The sequence below is a fragment of the Aquarana catesbeiana genome, linkage group LG06 (assembly GCF_042186555.1).
Source record: "Aquarana catesbeiana isolate 2022-GZ linkage group LG06, ASM4218655v1, whole genome shotgun sequence".
Classification (NCBI taxonomy): domain Eukaryota; kingdom Metazoa; phylum Chordata; class Amphibia; order Anura; family Ranidae; genus Aquarana; species Aquarana catesbeiana.
In genome coordinates this window covers 160133671-160154742 of record NC_133329.1, presented here as the reverse complement: position 1 = coordinate 160154742, position 21072 = coordinate 160133671, and the positions used below count along the sequence as shown (strand labels likewise).

The following is a 21072-nucleotide window of genomic DNA, read 5'->3' as shown; positions in this document are numbered from 1 at the left end:
CTGCGATGTCTGCGACCCAGAAAAAGGAAAAGACTAACAGGGATTTCTCTACTCTCTGTAGTGAGCGTACCCCTTTATTGAGAGAGGGGGTTTGGGTTAGACTTGGCAGATTTTGGCCTCATGCACACTAGACATTTTAACACTGTTAGGGGCATCTTTTCTGCCTCGAAACGCCCCTGCATTCTAGCCTGTGTGTCCATACCCACATAGGCATTTAGAAAAGTTCAGAGGCAGGGGTGTTTAGAGGCAGAAAAAACACCCACTGCCAGCGTGTCCAGGAGCAGCAGCGTTTTGCAGAAAACCACTTGACATGTGTAAACTTTAGCCACGTTTAGTGCTTGAGCGTTTATTATTCTGGTCAATAAAATTAATGCTCCAGCGTGTGACACGTCTACACACATTTACAAGCATCAAGCGTTTTTTCCGCCAAAAATGCTGCTGTCAGGAGGAAGCATCTAGAGGAGAGGGCCAAACATTCAGTAGGCATGAGGCCTTTGTGTTCCAAGTCTTGTACCGAAAGGAAGGGCTAAATTTTGGCTTAGCTTCGTTGAAGCATGGGTGGAGCATTGTGGTGCTCTTCATTTTAAGTAGATGAACTCTAAAAAAAAAGGGGGAAAAAATTTTGACTTACCTGTGAAATCATTTTCTTGGCATACAGTACTCCATTAATCACAGACCCTGGGTTATATGAAGCCACCTTCGGGTGAATAGACACTGGCAAACAGAATTTTGGACCAGCCCATATAATTCCTCCCAGGTTCCGTAATAGCAGACAGTTACTGAAGTGCAGGAAGAGTAAATGAACTACGAGGGCGTTGATCAGCTTGCAATGGAATTGCAAGGAGGACTTGGTCTTGGAAGCAGAGGACTGGGAGGGAGGGAACACTTTCTAAATTCAGAATACACAATTTTGCCACAGACACACCTTGGTTTTCTTTTTACTAGGTAAAAGTGCTCTCTCCACCCTTGATTTCCTTAACAAACATGTCTAAGGACTCTCCACAACCACAAGATCCTGTCCATCTGGAAAGACATAAGAGCCAGGCAAAAATATTGATGCATGGAGCCCTCAAACCAGTTACACAGTAATGTAAATCTACCACAAGTAGCTAAATTTTTGGAGCACTGTAAAGATCCATCAGGATCGCCAAATTGATCATAACTAGACACTGGAAACAAGACTAGGCCATGGAAAAACTGGTATACCCCCTAGACCATAGGGAAATTTCTCACCTTGCTTAACGTTTGTGCCTTGCTTATATTACTGCGAGTGTCTAACTTCTTTTTGTGCCTTGCACTATATCTTCACATATGCCCTCCTTCATTTAAATGTTACTCCATTTGTATATTAGTATCCATTTGTTCTCCTTACTACATCGAATTGTTAGCCATATTAAGACATCAACTCATGTTACTCCCTATGTTTGGTGGCTGCGTCTGCACTGACAACATTCTTATTTAAAACCTAAAACAAAAAAAACCCCAAAAAATCAGGATCATGCGACAGTTTTGCCATAGGTGCAACAGTTAGATACCACCATAGAATGATCCTGATGGATCATCCAGGGTCTCAAAATGGAGCAGGGTTGTACCTGTAGCAGCAGAGTGTCATGTCTTGTAGCAGAGCATGAGCACAAGATGGCACCCAGGCTGAGGAGGACTGAGGTACCACCCCCTCCGGGGACAGGACTGCACGCACAATGTGGGCCACTGCATGTCACAATGTGTCGCAGATGCAACACAATTACCACAGCAAGTGGGGGGGGGGGGGGGGATTAGATTTTTGATTTGTATATAAAATCCTTTTCATAGTATATCACAGGACATCTTCATCCCTACTATGATAGGGTTATGCGCTCACCTTCAGGTTATTGGACACAGGCAAAAAACAATCCATAACACACAAAGGCAAAGGGGTTGGATCCCTGTCTCCTGTGACATATTAAAAAAAAAATAAATAAATAAATATTTCAAGCGTAAAACAAAAATTTTCTTTATTGTATATCTCAAAACAGGACATCTTAATAACCATTACAAACATTACAATAGGAATGTCCTAAAGAACGCAATATAAAAGTGAGAGGGGCTGGCATGGCAACAAGCAAGCTAACAGTCCCAAACAACTAAACCAGAAATGGGATAGAACCTCATGCAGCAGCCTGCAAAACACATCGACCAAAGCTAGCATCCCCTGTAGTGCTAACATCCACTAGTAAAAACGTCAGTATGTGAACCGAAGCGCGGGTAGCAGCCTGACGAATAGCCCAGGAGACTCCAACACCTCTGGTAGAATGAGCCGTTACTGAAAAATGCTGAAACCTTTTAGGCCATAAGCGTCAGAAATAAACTGATGGATTTATTAAAAGATGGTAGATTTGGAAATTGTGCGACACTTCCGTCAACCTTCAGGAAGCACAAAAAGGGTACCCAACTGATTTCCAGCAATTGACTCAAGTTAACACCTAAAAGCACAAAACCACATCCAAGGCGTGAAGAGCATCTGAGGCTTAGAACAGGAGGTGGCAACAATGTCCTTGTGAAAGAAAGAAACCACCTTAGGCAAAAAGGAAAGTTGAGAAAAGCCAGACAAAATAAGACTTCCAATACCGATTGTAAATCTTCCTAGAAGTCGCCTTCCTAGCCTTCAATAGGAAAGAAAAGACAATCCGAGACCTCCCTGTCCTTTAGGACCCTGCAACAGTAATGCCATTAAAGCCAGTGACTGTAAAGGATGGAAGATCAGACATCTGAAAGGGTCCTCCATCAACATATCTACAATGAATGAGCACCAAGTTCTACTGGGCCAGAAAAAAAACAAAAAACACATAGAATAAAAAGAAAAAACTGTTCCAACAGTGTCACCAGAGCATCCACCAGATGCTGGAATATCTCTGGTCCTGGAGACAACCCTATCCAGCTTTGCAATGAACCCAGAAGATTCACATCTGAAGAACCTACTCCCCCAAAGGCAATTGTTGTACAGCATAGGCATATCCACTCGCCAATTGGACAGTAGACATTGTGGGAGCAAAGAGTTCTGTCCAAGAGAAGACAAGGATCCATTTCCTCCTGGAACACCCGACTTGTGGTGACATCTTGATCTACATATTCCACTGCCATGGTCTTACTGAACACCCACATGGAGGCTCTTCATAGTTACAGATTACATAGTTAGTCTGGCTGAAAAAAACACAAGCCTGTCTAGTTAGTAAAAAAAAAAAAGTAAAAATAATAATATATATCTCTATCTCGATCTCCATCTATATCCACAGTTGATCCAGAGGAAGGAAAAAAAAAAAAAAAAAAAATTTGCTCCAGCAGGGGAAAAAATTCCTTCCTGATCCCCCAAGAGGCAATCTAATATTCCCTGGATCAACTTTACCTATAAATACTATTAACTATAAAAAATATCAAATTGATAAGCTGTGCGTCGATAGGCAGGGACTGCAGTGAAAGTTCTCCAAGCCAAAACATTGTCCAGAACCCCACACCTGTCCATCAGGCTCATGAGGACCCTCCACAATTGAGGGAGAAATGTGTCTTCCCCCCCCCCCCCCCCTATCTCCAGCATCTGGGAGGAGATTCTAGCCATCTTTCCCAGAAACCCCATGCACAAGCAAATCAAGAGAGTCTTCAGAGCAAGACGTGTAAGGAGGGAGGATCAGTTTTTCCTTTGGAGTCCATGGTTTCTTGCAAAACGACTGGGGTTTGGAATCAGAACCCAAGGCCTGAGACTGAAGAAAGCAATACTTCTTGGAGCTAGAAGGAGTGGCAGGTGTTTGAACGGGTAGTGAACCCTTTTTCAGTGTCACGTTCTGGATGTAATCATCCAAAATAGGACCAAACAAATGTTCCACATGTTTCTTGCAGGGCAATTCCACTAACGCTTCAGCCATAAGATCTTGCGCATTTAACAGATAAGACGCAAAGACGTGAAAGTCATTAGATGGAGTGCTTTAAGGTGTCCACTGAGAAACTAAGAGCATGTGTAAAAACCTCCAGGTTTCAGCTTGATTTAGTATCTCGAATAGTAGCTTTCCGCTCTCTCTTCGAGTGACTAGACCAGACCTAAAGCTTTGACACAAGCCTACAGCCACAATTGCTAGTTGTAAAACTGCTCCTACCAGAGAAAGCCTCCAAAAGTCTGTCTGAGGCATCCTAAAATACCAGGATTCTGTCCCCTAGGCACATAAGGGTCTTGTTGAGCTAAGAAACGGTTGGAGCCACCAAAGGCATACTTAATGAACTCCCCCTCCATGGGATACTGTTTAAATTGCTTGGCAAACCTGAGGGGAGGTTGAACACTGTCAGGATGAGCTCAGTTCACGTACAAAACATCCTTTGAGTATGTACAGGGGAAGTGTTGTGGCAGATTAACAACTCCTCTAACCTTTGGAGTAGAGGACTCAGGAGGCGGCTCCTTTGAAATTTATTTGCACAATTTACAGTTGCTGACCAGTATATACAGTAGATACCCTTGCTGAGAAAAGTAATCAGAGTCAGTAGAGAGGGCACGCTGTCCCTAAACTCCAGCGTGTTGGTTATCCTAGGAGATTAAACCCTTCAAATTTTGCCAGTGCATCGGCACCTAGACAAGGAAACATTGAGCGCTCCCCTTTTCATACGTGCTGTGACCTGTAATCCCACAGAATGCGCTCATGCTGGTGCTGCGACCTGTAGTCCCCCTAAGCAGCATTCCGCTGTGACTTGTAGTCCAACAGCTGAGGCTGTGCCTTCTCACATGGAACACAAAAGATGGTCGCTGCCAGTGCACTCCTTCCCACTCATGATGTCACCAGCCCACACATGGGTGTGCGGTTTGGCAGTCTAGAGTGAATGCAAGGGGCAGAGGAAACTCCCCAGTCTCCTGTATTTGGCAGAAAAGCAAAAAAAATCCTGGAGGGCTGCACTCTGCTGAAGGCATCTTTATTGAAAAATGTAAAATCCAATACAGTCACTTCATATACGAAGAAAACAGGGAAAAACAGCTAACGCGTTTCACACCATGCGTTGGTGCTTAATCATAGCTAAATAATCAAAATCTGATTGTGTGTATATATAGAGGTGATAAAAGATGAACAACCTATCAAAGGTCGAATTATCCTACAAGAAACCTCCCCACACAATCAGACCTTAATTGATACCTAAAATGGAGAACAGCTGAAGGGGAGAAACAAAGGGCACACAAAATGAATAGAATCAACCCGGAAAGAATAGATGTTAAAAACATTATGCATGCAAACATATATATGATAATTATCCCAATGCATATCCCCCACAAAATGCAATCAAATACAATAGGCATCAGATCGGAAATAATGAATGATAATGAAAAAAATATGATAACATATGACATGATAAAAATTCCAATGCAAACATAGGGGGTTATGATGTAACCATAAAAAGTATATATCGGACAAATTGTCTTAAATATTTGCAGAGAGATTTAAACAGTCAGCATGTAAGCAGTCCATAGACATAGAAACTGTAAACATATACACAACTATAAAGGAATTGTTTGGAATTTTAAAAAAATATATATCTATTGGAGATTAATTATTATTCCAATATACCTCTCACGAATATAAATGCAAAAAGAAGAAACTTCCCATATATAACTGTCTATAAACACAAAAATGCCTGTGTATATAAGCCAAAGTGTAATCAAAGGCAAAAGTATCAAGGCTTGTAAAGACTCATTAAATTCAAAAAGCATATAGTATCGTGAGGGTAGAAAATAAGCAAGACCCTGGCTACATATAAAGAGAAATGTAAGAATGATAGATTTGGAGCACCAGCTGGTGTGCAATCTAAAGCCACAGTCTCACTCCTGTATTTGGCACCTTAGGCCTATGAAGCGGTTGGGGCAGTCTGGGAAGACAAATACAGAGAACAAAGCAGAATGACTGTAAAAAAAAAAAAAAAAAAAAAAAAAAAAAAAAAAAAAAAAAAAAAAGAAAAAAAGGATATTTTTCTGACCACAATAAAAGTTCCTTGTCCTGCTCAGGCGAGAGGATCACCAGAGAAAGATAAAAGTGCGTACCAACAGGGACTACCCCAGGCAACTCACTATTCTTGCCATAGGACCTCTCGGGATCCCAATTTTCACTCATCATGGCAGGCAACACCAAAAGAGCCAGGGACTTGACTTCCCAATTGGGGATCACTGCCCTGGCCTATAAAAGCATCCTACCTGTCTGCAAGGCAATATATGTGCAGGGTCCTGTTCCATAGGGTCCAAGGCTGACCGGCAACCTTACATGCCATCCCACATGTCCAGTGTAGAGTCTGGGTACCATTGCACTAAACACTGGAAAACCATAAGTAATGGATCCAGAAAAACCAGTCTCCTAATCCCAGATGGAGTTGTTGAGAAGCTAGGATAGTCTTTTTAGCAGAGACTACATGGACAAGACCATCCCAAGAGTTACGCCTAGGAGGTGGGATACCCTGTTTTTTGCCAGTGACCAATCACCTGAAGGTGGCAACATAATCCTATCGTAATGGAGATAAAGATACTGTCCTAGTATGTATGATAAAGAAAATATTGTAATAAACTCGAACTAAACTGAGAGACAAAGAGGTGGAAGTGGCTTTTTAATCTGTTGGCTTGTGTTTCTTGTAGATCGACTCACTAATTATCTCTCATGTGGCCTGGAAGACAAATGCTAGGAGTGGGAGGAGTTAAACAAGCTACCCCCACACCTCTGTTTGCTAGTGTCCAATCACCTGGGGCTGACTGCATATAACCCAGAGTCTGAAAAAGAAGCCTGTGCCATTACAAAAATGGCATATATTGCAGCTTACCAATCCTTAGATCTGGTGGCTGCATCTTTTTTTTTTAACCCATACAAGAACTAAGAGTGCTGATCCAGGCTCTAGTGGGTCCTCATCTGCTGTCAGCTGCTGGAACTGCAGGCAGGGAAAGAGCTCCACAGATATCAATAAGGGAGAAAAGTCTAGAAAGCCGCACCTCACACAAAACCCCTGTGTAAGAAGTAGACTTCATTTAGCCCCCTGGAATAGCAAGCTGATCCGCCAGGTGCATGGTAATACGTTCAACCATCTAGGTCAGTGATGGCGAACCTTGGCACCCCAGATGTTTTGGAACTACATTTCCCATGATGCTCAACTACACTGCAGAGTGCATGAGCATCATGGGAAATGTAGTTCCAAAACATCTGGGGTGCCAAGGTTCGCCATCACTGATCTAGGTGGTTTGAAACAACCCCCTGTAAATTGGAGTCAGATGCAAGAGACCGCAAGAGACTGCAGTGACCTGAAAAAAAGTCTCCAGAGATACAGTGGGGCATCTAAATCTGAATAAGGGACAGTAAAAAGGCTGTAGGGCCAACTTGAACTAGGGACTCCGGATGGTCAGAGTCAGATTCCAAAAGGATGATACTGGAGCATGCTTAGAACCTCTGAGAACAGCTTACACCCCCCCCCCCCTGCGGACATATAGAGGCCTTACTCACACCTGAACCAATAGGGGAGTAAAAGCTGAGGTCACCTTTGGCAGAGGGACTGTTCTCTGTAAGGCTGGCCATACATTATACAATTTTCCTATTCAGTTTCCTTTAGATTTAATTTTACTATGTAGCACCAGGACCTGTCGGACTGCATACAAATTGAAAGAGTTTAGGTTTGACCTTATATTATATGGTTTGGTAAATCTAAAGAAAAATTGCACAATAAAATTGTGTATGTATGACCAGCCTAAGTCATAGTGAGGACATGTTGCATCCTGAGCGGTAATGCAACTAGGCTCAATGTGAGGCAAAGCCCCAAGTACTCACAAACTTGGACATCCAGTGCTGATGAGGGTTTCAGGTGGCCAGAGGTGATTAGGTCACTATAAGTGGGCAGTGGAGATTCATGTGGTGCTTCAAAAGCTGATGTGGCAACAGCATGATACTCCCCCTCCAGGGTGAATGGTGAGAAAGAGCGTGGAGCACACAAATGCAGCATTCCACCTAATGGATGCTGTCTGAGATGGATTCCATAGCTTTAACCCCCACTGTGGAAACCCTCCGGTGGCAGGAAATTTGAAACAGCAACCAACAATGTAATAGAAAAGTAGCTGCCGGTCAAACTTATTCACTAAATGAGTCTCCACGGACCTGGTGCTCTCTTACAGCTCTGGACCCAGAAAGCACTCTGTGACTAATACACACAGTAAACAATGGTCTGGACAGCACTGCAATGCACAGCCAAATGCCCGAAGGTCACATTCAAATCCCCTCACACACCTCTTTTCCAGCGGAGTCTGGGTACGCCCCTCAAAGCTAGTACACAGGAGCCTGCTGATTCAGATAGCTGCCATTTAGAGACCTGCTTAAGCAGTAGTGTAGCAAGGAGTTTTAATTTACATCCAAGGAAAAAAATGCAACAAATTTGGAAGGCTAGCAAAAACAGGATTGAATTTCGCAACAAAACCTAGCCTTTGACAGGAAATCAATTTCTTGGAGTACAGTACAGGACCCAGGCAATTCGGATAAGACTGGGTTATAGGCGGGTACCTTCAGGTAATTGGACACTGGCAAAAAAAGCTGTGAGGTCCCCCGTATAACCCTTCTCAATCCAAGCAATCCTCTGTCTTGTTCTGTAACAAGCAATCAAGACCACAGAGGAGTGGATGGCCTGTGTCTTGTACCGTATTCCAAGAAATATGCACAGGATGCAGACAGAGTCAGATGACTGGGACTTCCCAAAACAATACCAATGAAGGGAAGGTTAAAAAAAAGCCAAAGCTAGGCAACATAGCCCTCAGAACAACCAAAAAGAGCCAGACAACTCTAAACAGCCATCTGAAGCACCTTGTGGCCAAAAACAGCATCTGTGTGGCCTGAACGCCCACCCAGTAAAAATTTGTAAACATGTGAAGCGAAGACAAGGTAGCCAAGACACTATAAAGAGCTGAGGAACACAAAGCGGGTGGGTTCTATAGGAGACTTTACAACTTTTCTTGCAAGTGACCAATCACCTGAACATACCTGCCTATAACCCAGCTGTCTCTGAAATTGCCAGTGTCCCGTACTGTATCAAGAAAACCAATTCACCTTTTTTTAGCAGAGCAGAGCTGTTAAAGGCATTCCACCTACAAAAAATTGAGGCATGCTAGGTAGAGCAGTGGTTATAAGGAGGCTGGCTTACAATTCTGTTTGCCAGTGTCCCAACCTCCTATAGGCACCAGTATAACCAGACTGGTTCTGAATTTCTGTGCCCCTCAAGGGACAATTGAGGGGGGGGGAGGGGACACATCTCCCTAAAGATGTACATATCTACCATTTTCAAGCATGCTTTACATTTGAAAGTATGGAGGAAAAAAAAAAACACGAACAGAACAGTGTACGAAGAACTCACTTTATATAATTGAAGTCAGTCTTCAGGTTAACAGAGCTGCCCACTGCACTTTTCTTCAGGTCATGCATGCTATTTTGCCACTCCTGGACTGCTGCCCAATCAGCGATTGAAATGTAGCACTCACAAGCCTTGTTGCTCAAGTAGTTGATCACTTCAGGCACAGGGTCACTAGGCTTTGTTAGAACAGTCTTACGGACATCTCCTAGAAAACACAATCAGCATGTTTGTCTTAGTTTTATATAAATAGGCTAGAAACAAACCAGAAGTCTGTGTTATAGCTATTCAGTTTTCCAGTAAATGAGATCATTAACAATATTTTAGTTTCTTCATCAAACATGACATCAGCGAATATGAAAACTGGGAATTTTTACATACCTGTAACTTTCATATTCTGGAGAACAGTGCAGGACACAGGAGTTTGTTTTTAGACCATGGTTATATATGGCTACCCTTTAGGTGATTGGACACTGGCAAAAGCTTTGCTGGGAATCGTCCCCATATAACCCCACCCACTCCACGAGACTCCAGTATTTTATCAAGCAGTATAGAGATCATAGAAGGAGGGAGGGATCTTTCTCCCATACTGCACTCCAAAATATTAAATTTACAGATATGTCAAAATTCTTATCTTAAAGCGGTATTAAACTTATTCAATAGTTTTCCCCATGTAAAGCAGTCTTAATTACCTTACATATCGATGTTTCTCATATTGTCCCAACTTGCACCCTTTAGGACAAAATCGCCCAATGTTTACTTCAATGATGTCACTGGTGCATGCCCATTTTGGCCCACATTGATTGCACGCTGTGTGTACAGTCAGTCCATTCATCTGTTGCCATGTCTCTATCATCAGCACTTGCGGCATTGCATTGCAATCTTGCGAGATTGCGGATCCATTGAGATTTTCATAAATCACCCCATGTGACTTGCTTCGTAAACAGTTTGTGTAACATCGATTACTCAGCAGGTCCACTGCGCATTTGCATGATTACGGCAAAGGCAAAGAGGAAAGGGCAAAAGTATTCTGCGGGGAGGAAGCAGCAGATAAGAGCTAAGACGTTGCCGGCTTTGGTCAGGATACAGGAAAAACAACACACTGGAAAAGTAGTAATAAACATGCTAGGGGATAAATCAGAATGTGATGTGCTTGAAAAGGGATCAGTGGCCATATAGTGCGCCAAAGTTTACTATCGTTTTTACCATACAGTACAGGAACACAGGAGTTGATTCTTAGAACATAGGACATGCCCAAACTATAAAACAAGGGGTGGGCAACAAAACAGCCAAAGCTGCAGCAACAGATCCACAGAAAGAACCAAAAGGGTCAATAGACCTGAACAGACATCAGAATAACCTTGTAGCTGAAGCTGGGGTCATCAAAAGCTCAAAAAGCTAGCGGTCAAAAAAATGGTTTTGAAAATGTGAACAGAATGGGCAATGGCCCTGTGAACCTTGGGAAGGACTGATAGATGCTGTAAAGAACCCAAACACCCTAACCACCTGGGGGGAATGGTTGCAGGTAGATTTAGAAGAAATTGTTCCCTGAGAGCAGAAGCGTGGAAGAAAAAGCAAAACCACAATAAGGTTGCGAGTGGAAAAGTAGGAATCCGATAGAGAGACCGCCCTGTGAAAAACGCAAGAGTCACTTGGCAAAAGAATACATGGCAGGCAGCCATGACCTCACCCACACAACAAATCTAAACAAATCTTCAAGGCACGATCTAGGAAGGGAGAATGGCATTCTCTAAGTCAATAAAAAGAGCCCTGGGGAAAGCAAGAAAGACTGGCTGCCAGGACACTGTCCCTAAGTTGCATAAGAAAAGGAGGCTCCCCCAGAATGAATACAGGGGGAGCAAGAGATAAACTATGGTTGTTTGGGTTAACGGAGAAGGTTCTGTTCTTATAGAGGCGCTTATAAGTAACCCTTTTGAGCAGAAAGTGAGGACTCTGCGTGAGCAACAGAATGCGAGAAAGAACCCAAATAGTTCATAGTAGAGCTGCACGATTCTGGCTAAAATGAGAATCATGCTTTGCTTAGAGGATAGATCACGATTCTCTCACAATTCTCGCTGCGTAACACCATCTTTCACATTAAAACAAAAAAAAATTGTGCTAACTTTACTGTTTCTTTTTTATTTATTGAAGTGTCTTTTTTCCCCAAAAAATTGCATTTGAAAGACCGCTGGGCAAATACAGTGTGTCAAAAATATTGCAGCAATTGCCATTTTATTCCCTAGGGTCTCTGCTATATATATTTTATGTTTGGGGGTTCCAAGTAATTTTTTTAGCAAAAAATATTGATTTTTAACTTAAGGAAGAAGTGTCAGTAAAAGATTTAGACTTTAAGTGGTTAAACTTCCTGCATTTACTTGGCAGCTTGCCCAGGTTATTTGTTTACACAGAGAAGTTTATCCCTGTGATCTAAGAAGGAAGTTAGCTACAATGTTTCAAGTTCTAAACTTGGCAGACTGCCTGGATGCTTTCTTTTAACAACTGAGTGAGCAGATAATCTCTCCACTTGTTTATATGAAAGAATTGGCAAACTCAGCAAGTCAGATCTCAGAGGGGGTGAATCGAGATCACGATTTTTTAACAATTGTGCAGCTCTAGTTCATAGGAAGTCGCAACAGTGACTAAGAGCAACTTCTTGTAAAAAGGAGCGCAAAGACAAACTACCAGGTACCAAAGGCAAGGTAATTTGCAAGTCCAAATAAAAGACGTTGCAGGATGAGGGATGGGAACAATTTCCAGGATAATCTCCCTATCAACACTTTAGGAAAGAACTAACTCAAATGATAGATTACAGAGTATGTGATTGGGAGGGGGGGTGGGGGGGGGAGAACAACACCCAACACTAGAGGTTGAGAAATGCTTAACTGGTAAATATCAGGGAATTAGAGATGCTGGAGTTCTCTGGGGGAGAGTCTGTAGAGCAGTCACATAATTTAAGAGGTTCGGGGAGCTGGGCAACAAGCATACAAGGGGGGTACTGAGAACAGGTGCAATGTGATATTTTTCAGTACTAGGTTGGCGTCGTTGCTTGAGCAGGACTGCTCAGCTCATAAAACTAGCAAGCCAGTGATCCATGATTTGGATAAAGAGAGGGAGGGCATAAACCAGGCGTGTCCAAAGTGCTGCCCGTGTTCCAGTTTAATACGCCCCCCCCCCCCCCAGGAATTTTTGTAAAATCTATCTCTTGTGGCCCCCGACCCCGGGATCTCTCAACGCAGATACTCTAGGACTGCACCTCCTCAGTCGGCGATCTCTTGGGACGCAGTGGGAACTGCACGTCCTCAGTCGGCGTTCTCGCGTTCTCTCGGACGTTGCAAGATTTGGTGCTTTCCTTCTCCTTGCGCTGTGTCTTCACCACACACAGCCACAAAGTCAAGAGAATTCTTGTTGGGCCGTGTATTAGTGTATCCTACAAACACACTTAGACCAAAACATCTGGCACTGTGCTCACATGATCCATTCCTCCTTTTGGTCAATTTCTAAAATGGCTACTGTAAATAAGAGAAGGAAAGTTGACAGTGAGGGCCGTCGCTTCCAGGGCAGGTGGAAAGTGGAATATTTCTTCACTGAAATACGAAATCACTGCATTTGTCTGATATGCCAAGAGACTGTGGCTGTTTATAAGGAATTTAATGTCAAGAGACACTACTAGTCGAGACATAGTACATACGAAAAGCTAACAGGGCACGATCGCAGTGAAGAATGTTAGGCAAAATGGTCGGCCCTCACGCATGTTCATTTCATCAAATCTGGCCCTATTTGAAAAAAGTTTGGACACCTCTGGCATAAACTCAGTCTGATGATTGTAGGCCACAGTGATCTGTGTAGAAAAAGGGGGTCCATGTAACGGATCTATAGTATAAGTATAGTATAGTTCCGGTGACCTCGAATGGGAAAGCAGTACGGAGGGAAATTCTCATGGAGATGCAACCGAAGGGTGATAATGGCATCATGTTTATGAACAGTGTCAGTGATAGACAAGATAAAGGTGATAGGAAGATTAGACTCCAATAGTCAGATATCCTGAGCAGTACAAGGCCTGGGGAGAACCCAAGAGAGGTGTAATGTAAACTGCCATGGGAGAATGAGAGCATCAGTGTTTGGGCCTATGGTCAGATTAAACTCAGAAGCTTGTTAAGAAACAAAAGGTTTTATAAGCATCCTGGTACATGAAGGCTTAGGGCTTGATTATGGCCCTAATTATATCGCACCACAGGGTGCAGCCAGTTTAGCAATTTAAGAAACTATGAAGTATAGAGACAAACCCCACCACATGGTGGTTGCTATTAAGGTTAGAGGATCTCTCATATTAGAGATTTCATGTTAGGTCTATAGGAGACCAGGCAGATACCACAAGCTGAGGTAGACAGTGACAAGGCTACAGGAGGCTGCTAACTAGAGTAACTAGAATAGAGGTTTTTATAAGGGGAAATGCACTGCTGAGTGGATAAGGGTCCATACGCAAGATTTTAAAAAGTCTTTGAAAAGCCCGATTATCTATGAGGGCGTGGCCTGGTTGGCAATGGAGTAGGACGCACATGTGCTGAGCTCTGCTCCCAGTCTATTCTGCACCCAATATCCACCACTAGTAATATCACCTTTCTCCACTGCTTGGAGTGCTGTCAACCCCCACCATATATCTCTGCCTCTGAAAACCACCACCAATACACCTTCCCTTGATAATTTGAGGAGACAGGAGCAGGATCCTCCAGAGGAATATGGCGCCACTGCTGCACGTGCCTTGGAGCCTGCCGCAGCTGACTCTGCTAAAGTGCTTGAGAGGATATCCACCTGTCAGGCAACCAAAGATAGAGGAGGTAAAAGTGAACATATCCGTCATTAGACAAGAAATGCACAAACAGACTGTGGTACAAAAGCAGAGACTAGGATCAGTTGAGCTGAGGATACCCTCCACTTCCTGCAGCACACCCCGCAAGCTATGCAGCGCCAGATTCAACAGCTTGCCCAGAAACAAGATGACCTGGAGAATCGAGTTGGACATTGCAACCTCCGCTTTATTGGCCTCCCAGAAGTCTCTGAAGGCACTGACCCCGCTACCTTCCTGGAGAATCTCCTGACCATCACCTTTGGTAGGGTGGTCTTCACTACTGTTGTGGTGGAACGTGCACACCGCCCGACAACCCCCAGGGTGCGCACCGCCCTGTACCTTCATAGCCAAGCTCCTGAATTAGAGGGACAGAGAATGCGTCCTGCAGCTCTCCCGGGAACGGGGTAATATTCCTTTCCAAAATGGACGAGTGTTGGTGTTCCCAGACTTCTCAGCGGAGGTCCAGAAGCAACGTTCTGGCTTCACTGATTTCAAAACGGTGTCTCTGTAGTCATCATTTGAAGTAAGCCATGCTGTTTCCAGCCTGCCTCCGTGTAGTGAGAGACGACCGGGTGCACTTTTTTGAAGATCCTGAACTGGCCTCTACCTGGTTGGATCAAAGAGATGCTGCCCTGTTTTAGGACAACTTCTCACCCTGGATCTTGTCAGTACGCTGCCTTTTCCTCTGGCAGTCCTTTCACTGCAATGGATGCCACCTTACAAGATTGCTGTTCCTATGTTAACTTTGTTTCTCAGTAACTGTGTCCATCAACCCTGAAGATGAGGATGGTTACTTTTTTTTATCTCTGCACCCCTTGCTATGCCCGCAGCAGTAGGCACCATATTACTCTCTCTCATCATCCAGTGGAGGTGTATGTTTTACTTTGCCAAAAGTTTTTCTCTATACCGCGAGCATGCTTGTGAATTTTACTGGTTCTCCTACAAAGCAATACAAAACTATTGACACTCCAGCGAGTGTTCGTCCTCATAGGACTGTGTAACTTTTTTTTTGTTTTTCTTCTAGGTTTTGACATCTGGGCCCGATGGCCACATGACTGACCTTCTCCCTGGTTGTCAATTCAACCTATGTTTTGGGTATTATGCTCCCACCATGTCTGGGGCGCAGAGAGCAGGGTGGGATGTTTTCCAGTTCGGTTTTAAGTTTTTCCTTTTTATTGTGTGGTTATTTGCATGGCGTTCTGCATTGTGGTACTTGAACCTGCCCTGGGAGTCAAGCTGATGTGTCTCGTATTGTCTATGATCTTACTTCCCTTATGGCTCCCATAACATTTCTCACGTGGAATGTCCGTGGGATCCGCTAAAGCTAAAATGTTCTGCTGTTTTTATTGTCTCAAATTCCAACGGGCTCATATTGTGGTCCTAGTTGAGACATACACTACTGTGCAACTTCAACTTGCCCTCAAGCACCCCTGGGTAGGCTGGGCTTACCACATGACGACCACCCCATACTCCCGGGGAGTTTCCGTTCTAATTGCCAAAACAGTCCAATTTGAGATCTTATCGATATTCTCGGAACCTCAGGGTAAATTTGTTTTTATGCATGTGACATTGTATGGGAGGCCTTACTTGCTTTTGGCCTGTTAAATTCCTCCCCCTTACAGTTCCACGGTGGTCAGTAACAGCTTTCTATTTATGGTTCAACATCCCGCCACGCCTGCTATTTGGCTGGTGGATTTCAATATGATCCTCAATCTAGCATTAGACCGTCTACACTCGCCTCCTGCCCCCTCTGAAAACACGCGACCCGTTTAAGATGCTTATTTACGGACTTTCCCTTGACGGAGACTTGGCATTACAAATATCCAACCACCCAATCGTTTTCTCGTTTCTCAGCAACACATTTAAATATGTTCCTCATAGATTTTATAGTGGTGCCCAACATCCTGCTCCCTCTGCTCGAGGAAGCAGGATTATACTCCAGAATACTTTTGGACCATGCCCCTTACTGGGTAACTCACTCTCTTGCGCCCGCCCCCCCCCAGGTTATGCCTCACCCCTGGCGTTTACACCCTTTTTGGCTGACCGCCCTGTTGGACCAGGAAGACATTCAGCGTGAATGCAAATTTTACTTACACTCCAACCGTGCTACAGCCTTGGTTGGATTGGTTTGAGAAGAAAACTACACACCAGCTCCATATTATTTAGGTGCATAAACCGACTGAAAGCCTCCTTTCTAAAGTTATTCTACAACAAGCCACCCACCGGCTGACACTTTTGCAGCGAATCCTTCTTCCGACAACTCTTTTGTGTTTAAATCTCAAACCAGTCTTGTTGACCAACTACACTTCGAAAAGGCTAAACAAAAGCTTGCTTGTCTGCAAAAAATTGGGGGAGCGGTCTGAGAAAGCTGCTGGCCTACTTGGCCCACCAAGATTCTAGGCCCCCAATGGTAGTTACTTTGCTGGATGGGCAAGGTACCCAAGTTACTGACCTGTCACTGTTCCCTTATAGCAGATTAAACCGCACGGTGCTTGTGCTGTCTAATCTGCTCCTTTCTAAGCTGTAAAAAACCTGACTGATCCTGCCTGTTCCTGTGCCCCCCTCTGTGTGCTGACCACAGTAATGGCTGCTGATCCCCGATTACAGTGGTATGTTTACATGCCTCAGTCATCCCGCTGCTCTCCTCTCTCCCTGCCAGCTCCTGTGTAGGTGTGTCTCTCCCATTCTCAGCCACCCGCCTCCTGCCACTATTAGTAACTGGCAGTAAAAGTAAACAATTATAGCCAGCTCCTCTGTCATAGTAATTTCTACTACACTGTGTAAATGGTTTATGTAAAATGAAGCCTGCAAACACCTCATCTTTCAGCTCTTCTGCCTGGTCACCGCAGTCACGTGACCTTCCCAGCTGACATCAGAGGGGGAACTCGGCCCCTACCTCTGTAGCCCATAGATTTGAGGTCACGTGACCGGCCATAAAAGAGCAAAGGCAAGGTATTTACAGGCATCATTTAAAACAAGCAATTACACAGTGTACAAGGAGATTAAAAGAACAGAGGAGCTGGATGTAATTTGTTCTTTCTTCGACTGACCCTTCTATTAAAGTGGTTGTAAAGGTAAAGATGGAAAAAAAAAAAAAAAAAAAGCGGTTTATTGCCCAACGACACTAGCAAAAAACTGAAGCCTCGCAAAGTGTACATAGTTATAGGGCAGCAAAGCTTTTTTCAGCGTCCAATTAAACATAGCAGCAACTAACCATGGTCTAAGAGAATGAACTCTTATGTCCTGTACTGTATAATTATAATACACGATTTATATCGCCAACAGTTTACGCAGCGCTTTACAATGTAATGGGGAGACAGAACAATTCAATACAGAAGGGCCCTGCTCGTAGAGCTTACATTCTAGGGGGGGGGGGGTAATAGATGCGGGGAATGATTTGATGGGGGTGTTATCCCACGTTCAAACACAAAAATACAATATACACAAATAAACAAACAGTCTGTCTGATGAAGTCTATGGGCAACATGATTGTTGTAAAACCTAAAAGATAGTTACGTGTTACAGAATAAATACAGATCTTTCAACATACCATTTGCATGTTTGGGGCTGGCAGAGGTGCTGCTGGAATTAGCCAATTTTAGAACTATCTTATCAAAGCCAGGAGTACTACAGTCCACCCCAGTCATGGCACATAAATGTTCTTGGTATTCGACTGCAGCTTTCTCAAACCTGTCAAAAAAGCAGGGTATAAATTGCAACCAAGATTAGAAGATATTTTTTAAAATGTTCAAAATCTTTTGGTTCTTAGAAACAAAAACAAATCTCAAAACATTTTGATATTTGACCAAATAAAACTGTATTTTGTGTTCAAACCACATATTCAAAGTAGAACTGTAAGCAAAACCTTTTTCTTCATTTTGGAGTAAGGGAGGGTTATAACCCTTGTAAGGTTGATTTTTGCCATCTCTGTGCCATTTGGGAGCATTACGCTCACTTCCTGTCACATAACTTAAACAGGAAGTGAGAGGAAATCCCTATAAACTAAGGGAATCTCTTAGGTCACCAGAACCAGTTTCCAACCTATTGGAAGATATCCCTTTTATTACTTTTCTGGAGATAACCCAAAATTGGACTTTCGGTTAGGCCCCTTTCACACTGGGGCAGTGGGGGCATCGGCGGTAAAACAGCGCTATTTTTAGCGCTGTTTTACCGTCGTTTTTGCGGCTGTATTCGGCTGCTAGCGGTGCTCCTTCACCGCTCCAAAGATGCGGCTCGCAGGACTTTTTTTACCGTCCTGCCAGCGCACCGCTTCAGTGTGAAAGCCCGAGGGCTTTCACACTGAACAAACAGCGGAGGCTGTTTAGGGGCAGTTTGCAGGCGGTATTTTTAGCGCAATAACGCCTGTAAACCGCCCCGGTGTGAAAGGGGCCTGACTTTCAAATTAAATGAAAATGGTAAAACAGGACAAAGAGAGGGCGATGATCCCTAACGGGGACACACAGAGCGATACCCGATAGGTGTTCTAATCCATCTCCCCTCTATCCAAAACAAAAAATAAATTAATCTTCTGTCATGACCATCTTAGCATACATTGTACAGACAGCCCTGCTACAAAAAAGGCTGTACGACATGAGTCTGAAGCTTCTCCTGAGGAAAGAACACTCTGGTCTGAGATATATACAGGACCAGACCCAGATATTCTCAAATGATGAATTGGTTCCAGCAACAATTTCTGAAAATTCACCTGAACCTTCTGTAACACATGGACAGTCAAAAATGTTTATCTGATACAATCCTCCCCTAGGTTCCCTCAACAGAAGGTATGGAGGGGAGGCAACAGTCAGACATCCCCAAACTCAAGAAAAGGAGAGTGCACCTTCTTGTGGATTTGGCAGAAGTAGAATGCCAGACCCTGTGGGTGGACTGGGAGCCAATCTTGGACAGCCTCGTCTTTGAAGTTGAGGGAATGGAGAAATTAATTTAAATCATAGTTGATGAGCAAAGAGGGAGATGGCATTGAAGTCTGATTAGGCTTCTTCCACTGGGTAGATGGGTGCCCTTGCCTGTGAGCAGGCAATATCCGCCACATGGATCAAATTCTTCTTACAAGTAAGTTCTGCAGTCTAGGACTTTAACCAACGTGTCCTACACATATTTACCAACAGGAGGGACATGCAAGATATAGGATGAAAAGCCTCCAGTAAATTATCACAGCTGAAATTTTATGTTACAGTCACCTGCTCTACACCTTTAACAAGCAAGTTCCAAAGCAGCAGTGGTTAGATTCTTTAAAGGATTTTGATCAGTAAGATATGGTTTGAGAAAGAAAAATCACAAGAATCAGGTGAAGAGTGGGCCTAACCAATAAAATCAAAGCTCTGAAAATAGCTTCCAACCGTTCAATGGCTGGGGGTTACTAAAGGCTGGTGAACCCCCCACCAAAATAGTAGTCACCATCTTAACCCCTTGGCGCCAGCCCTTTAAGAGGTTTGCTTTGCCGGCAGGTGGGGCGGGGCTTATGGCCACGTGACTACTGTGATTGGCTGTCACAAGATCGGAAAAGTCCGGATCGGGAACTTTCCGTGGGCCGCCGGTCACTGTGCCGGGAGAGACAAGGCACGCGCTCTCAGCACAGCACTGTCGGCGCCAATGCACGCAAATATGCGGCTGCTCAGCGTCAAGGCCCGGACGCCGAGAGGCCACATATTTGCTTGCACTCGGCACAAAGAGTTTAAAAGGCAGAGATGGCTGGAACCACTAAACAGAATAAAAGCAAGCAAGAGTTTAGGAATGCAAACTTATCAGAGTGCTTCCAATATCCATAAACAGTTGTAAAAAGCAGGTACAAAAAGGAAAAGTCTTTGCAGCCCTAGGGGCCCTATGTGACCCGTGACTGGAAAAGGCACTGGTATAAGCAACAATCTGATGCCCTTGCTTCAGAGTGGTGTAAACTGCATCAGTAAGAGACAGAACGGTCTCCTCTAACTTTTGGGATTATTATAAGTAGACTAAATGCTCAGGGGAAAGAAGCGCACTTGTAGGCTCTGCTATCAAACTCCACAAAAAATTAGGCAATTTGGATCATACAGTGGTAAAAAAAAAAAAAAAAAAAAAAAAAACGCAGAGGAAAGGGAGGACAACTCAGCCATACTCTGACGACAATGAGAACACCAAGGAGAGAAGAGACTAGTACCAGAGGACAGCATGATTTTAGGTTGCATTAGATGATGCCATCAGTAGCACACTGTAAGCAGTCCTAAGTTCTTAGCAGAAAATGAGCCTGACGGAACCCAGCATGGCAGGGGAAAAAAAAAGGTGGAATTGGTTGAAAAATCACAGGCTATTCTTTACAATAACAGTGCTAAAGAAAAAAGGCAGACATCCATCATAGGACAAACAAAATAGAAGCGGCATGGAGATATTAGAAAGGGGTATACCCTCTGGGCTAGGCCAAGTTTATTTTGCTTGCCAATGTTCTCCAGTAGGCAATAGTATACCCCAAAGGATAAACACATCCTGTGTCCATTAATGAACAAGTAGTTAGGATTGTTGGGCTACCTGTAAAATTCAAGGGAGTGTATCACAGGACACAGGGATCCCTCCCCACTGCCATCTGTTCATCTTTTATTGGCTGTATAGGAATCACAAAGCAACAATCCGGGGAAAAAAAAAAAGCAAGCAGCAAATTGCTTCTCTACCAAGGCCTCGTTCACACAGTCGTACCTTTGCGCACACCGTGCAAAGGGCCATCTTCGCCTGCACAGGTGCTCCATGCAACACAACACGCAGTGTAAAATGATGAAAGTTCTTTATGTTATTCATATTAAATTTTTGGATATACGAAAGGATATGTGATACTGCGCCATGGGGTATATGATACAGGAGATTATGGTGGAATAGGTAAA

The 21072-nt window shown here is 43.8% G+C and overlaps 1 protein-coding gene across 3 annotated transcripts in view; it reads right to left on the bottom strand.

The window, feature by feature from the left end:
* SMG1 (SMG1 nonsense mediated mRNA decay associated PI3K related kinase) overlaps nt 1-21072 on the bottom strand; it is a 409928-nt gene that overhangs the window by 227800 nt on the left and 161056 nt on the right. For all 3 annotated transcript variants that reach the window (XM_073591119.1, XM_073591120.1, XM_073591121.1), the window contains exons 24-25: nt 17757-17896; nt 9367-9568 (exon numbers count right to left, since the gene is read on the bottom strand). In XM_073591119.1, coding sequence (XP_073447220.1) covers nt 9367-9568; nt 17757-17896 — 342 coding nt within the window. The remainder of the gene's footprint in view (nt 1-9366; nt 9569-17756; nt 17897-21072) is intronic.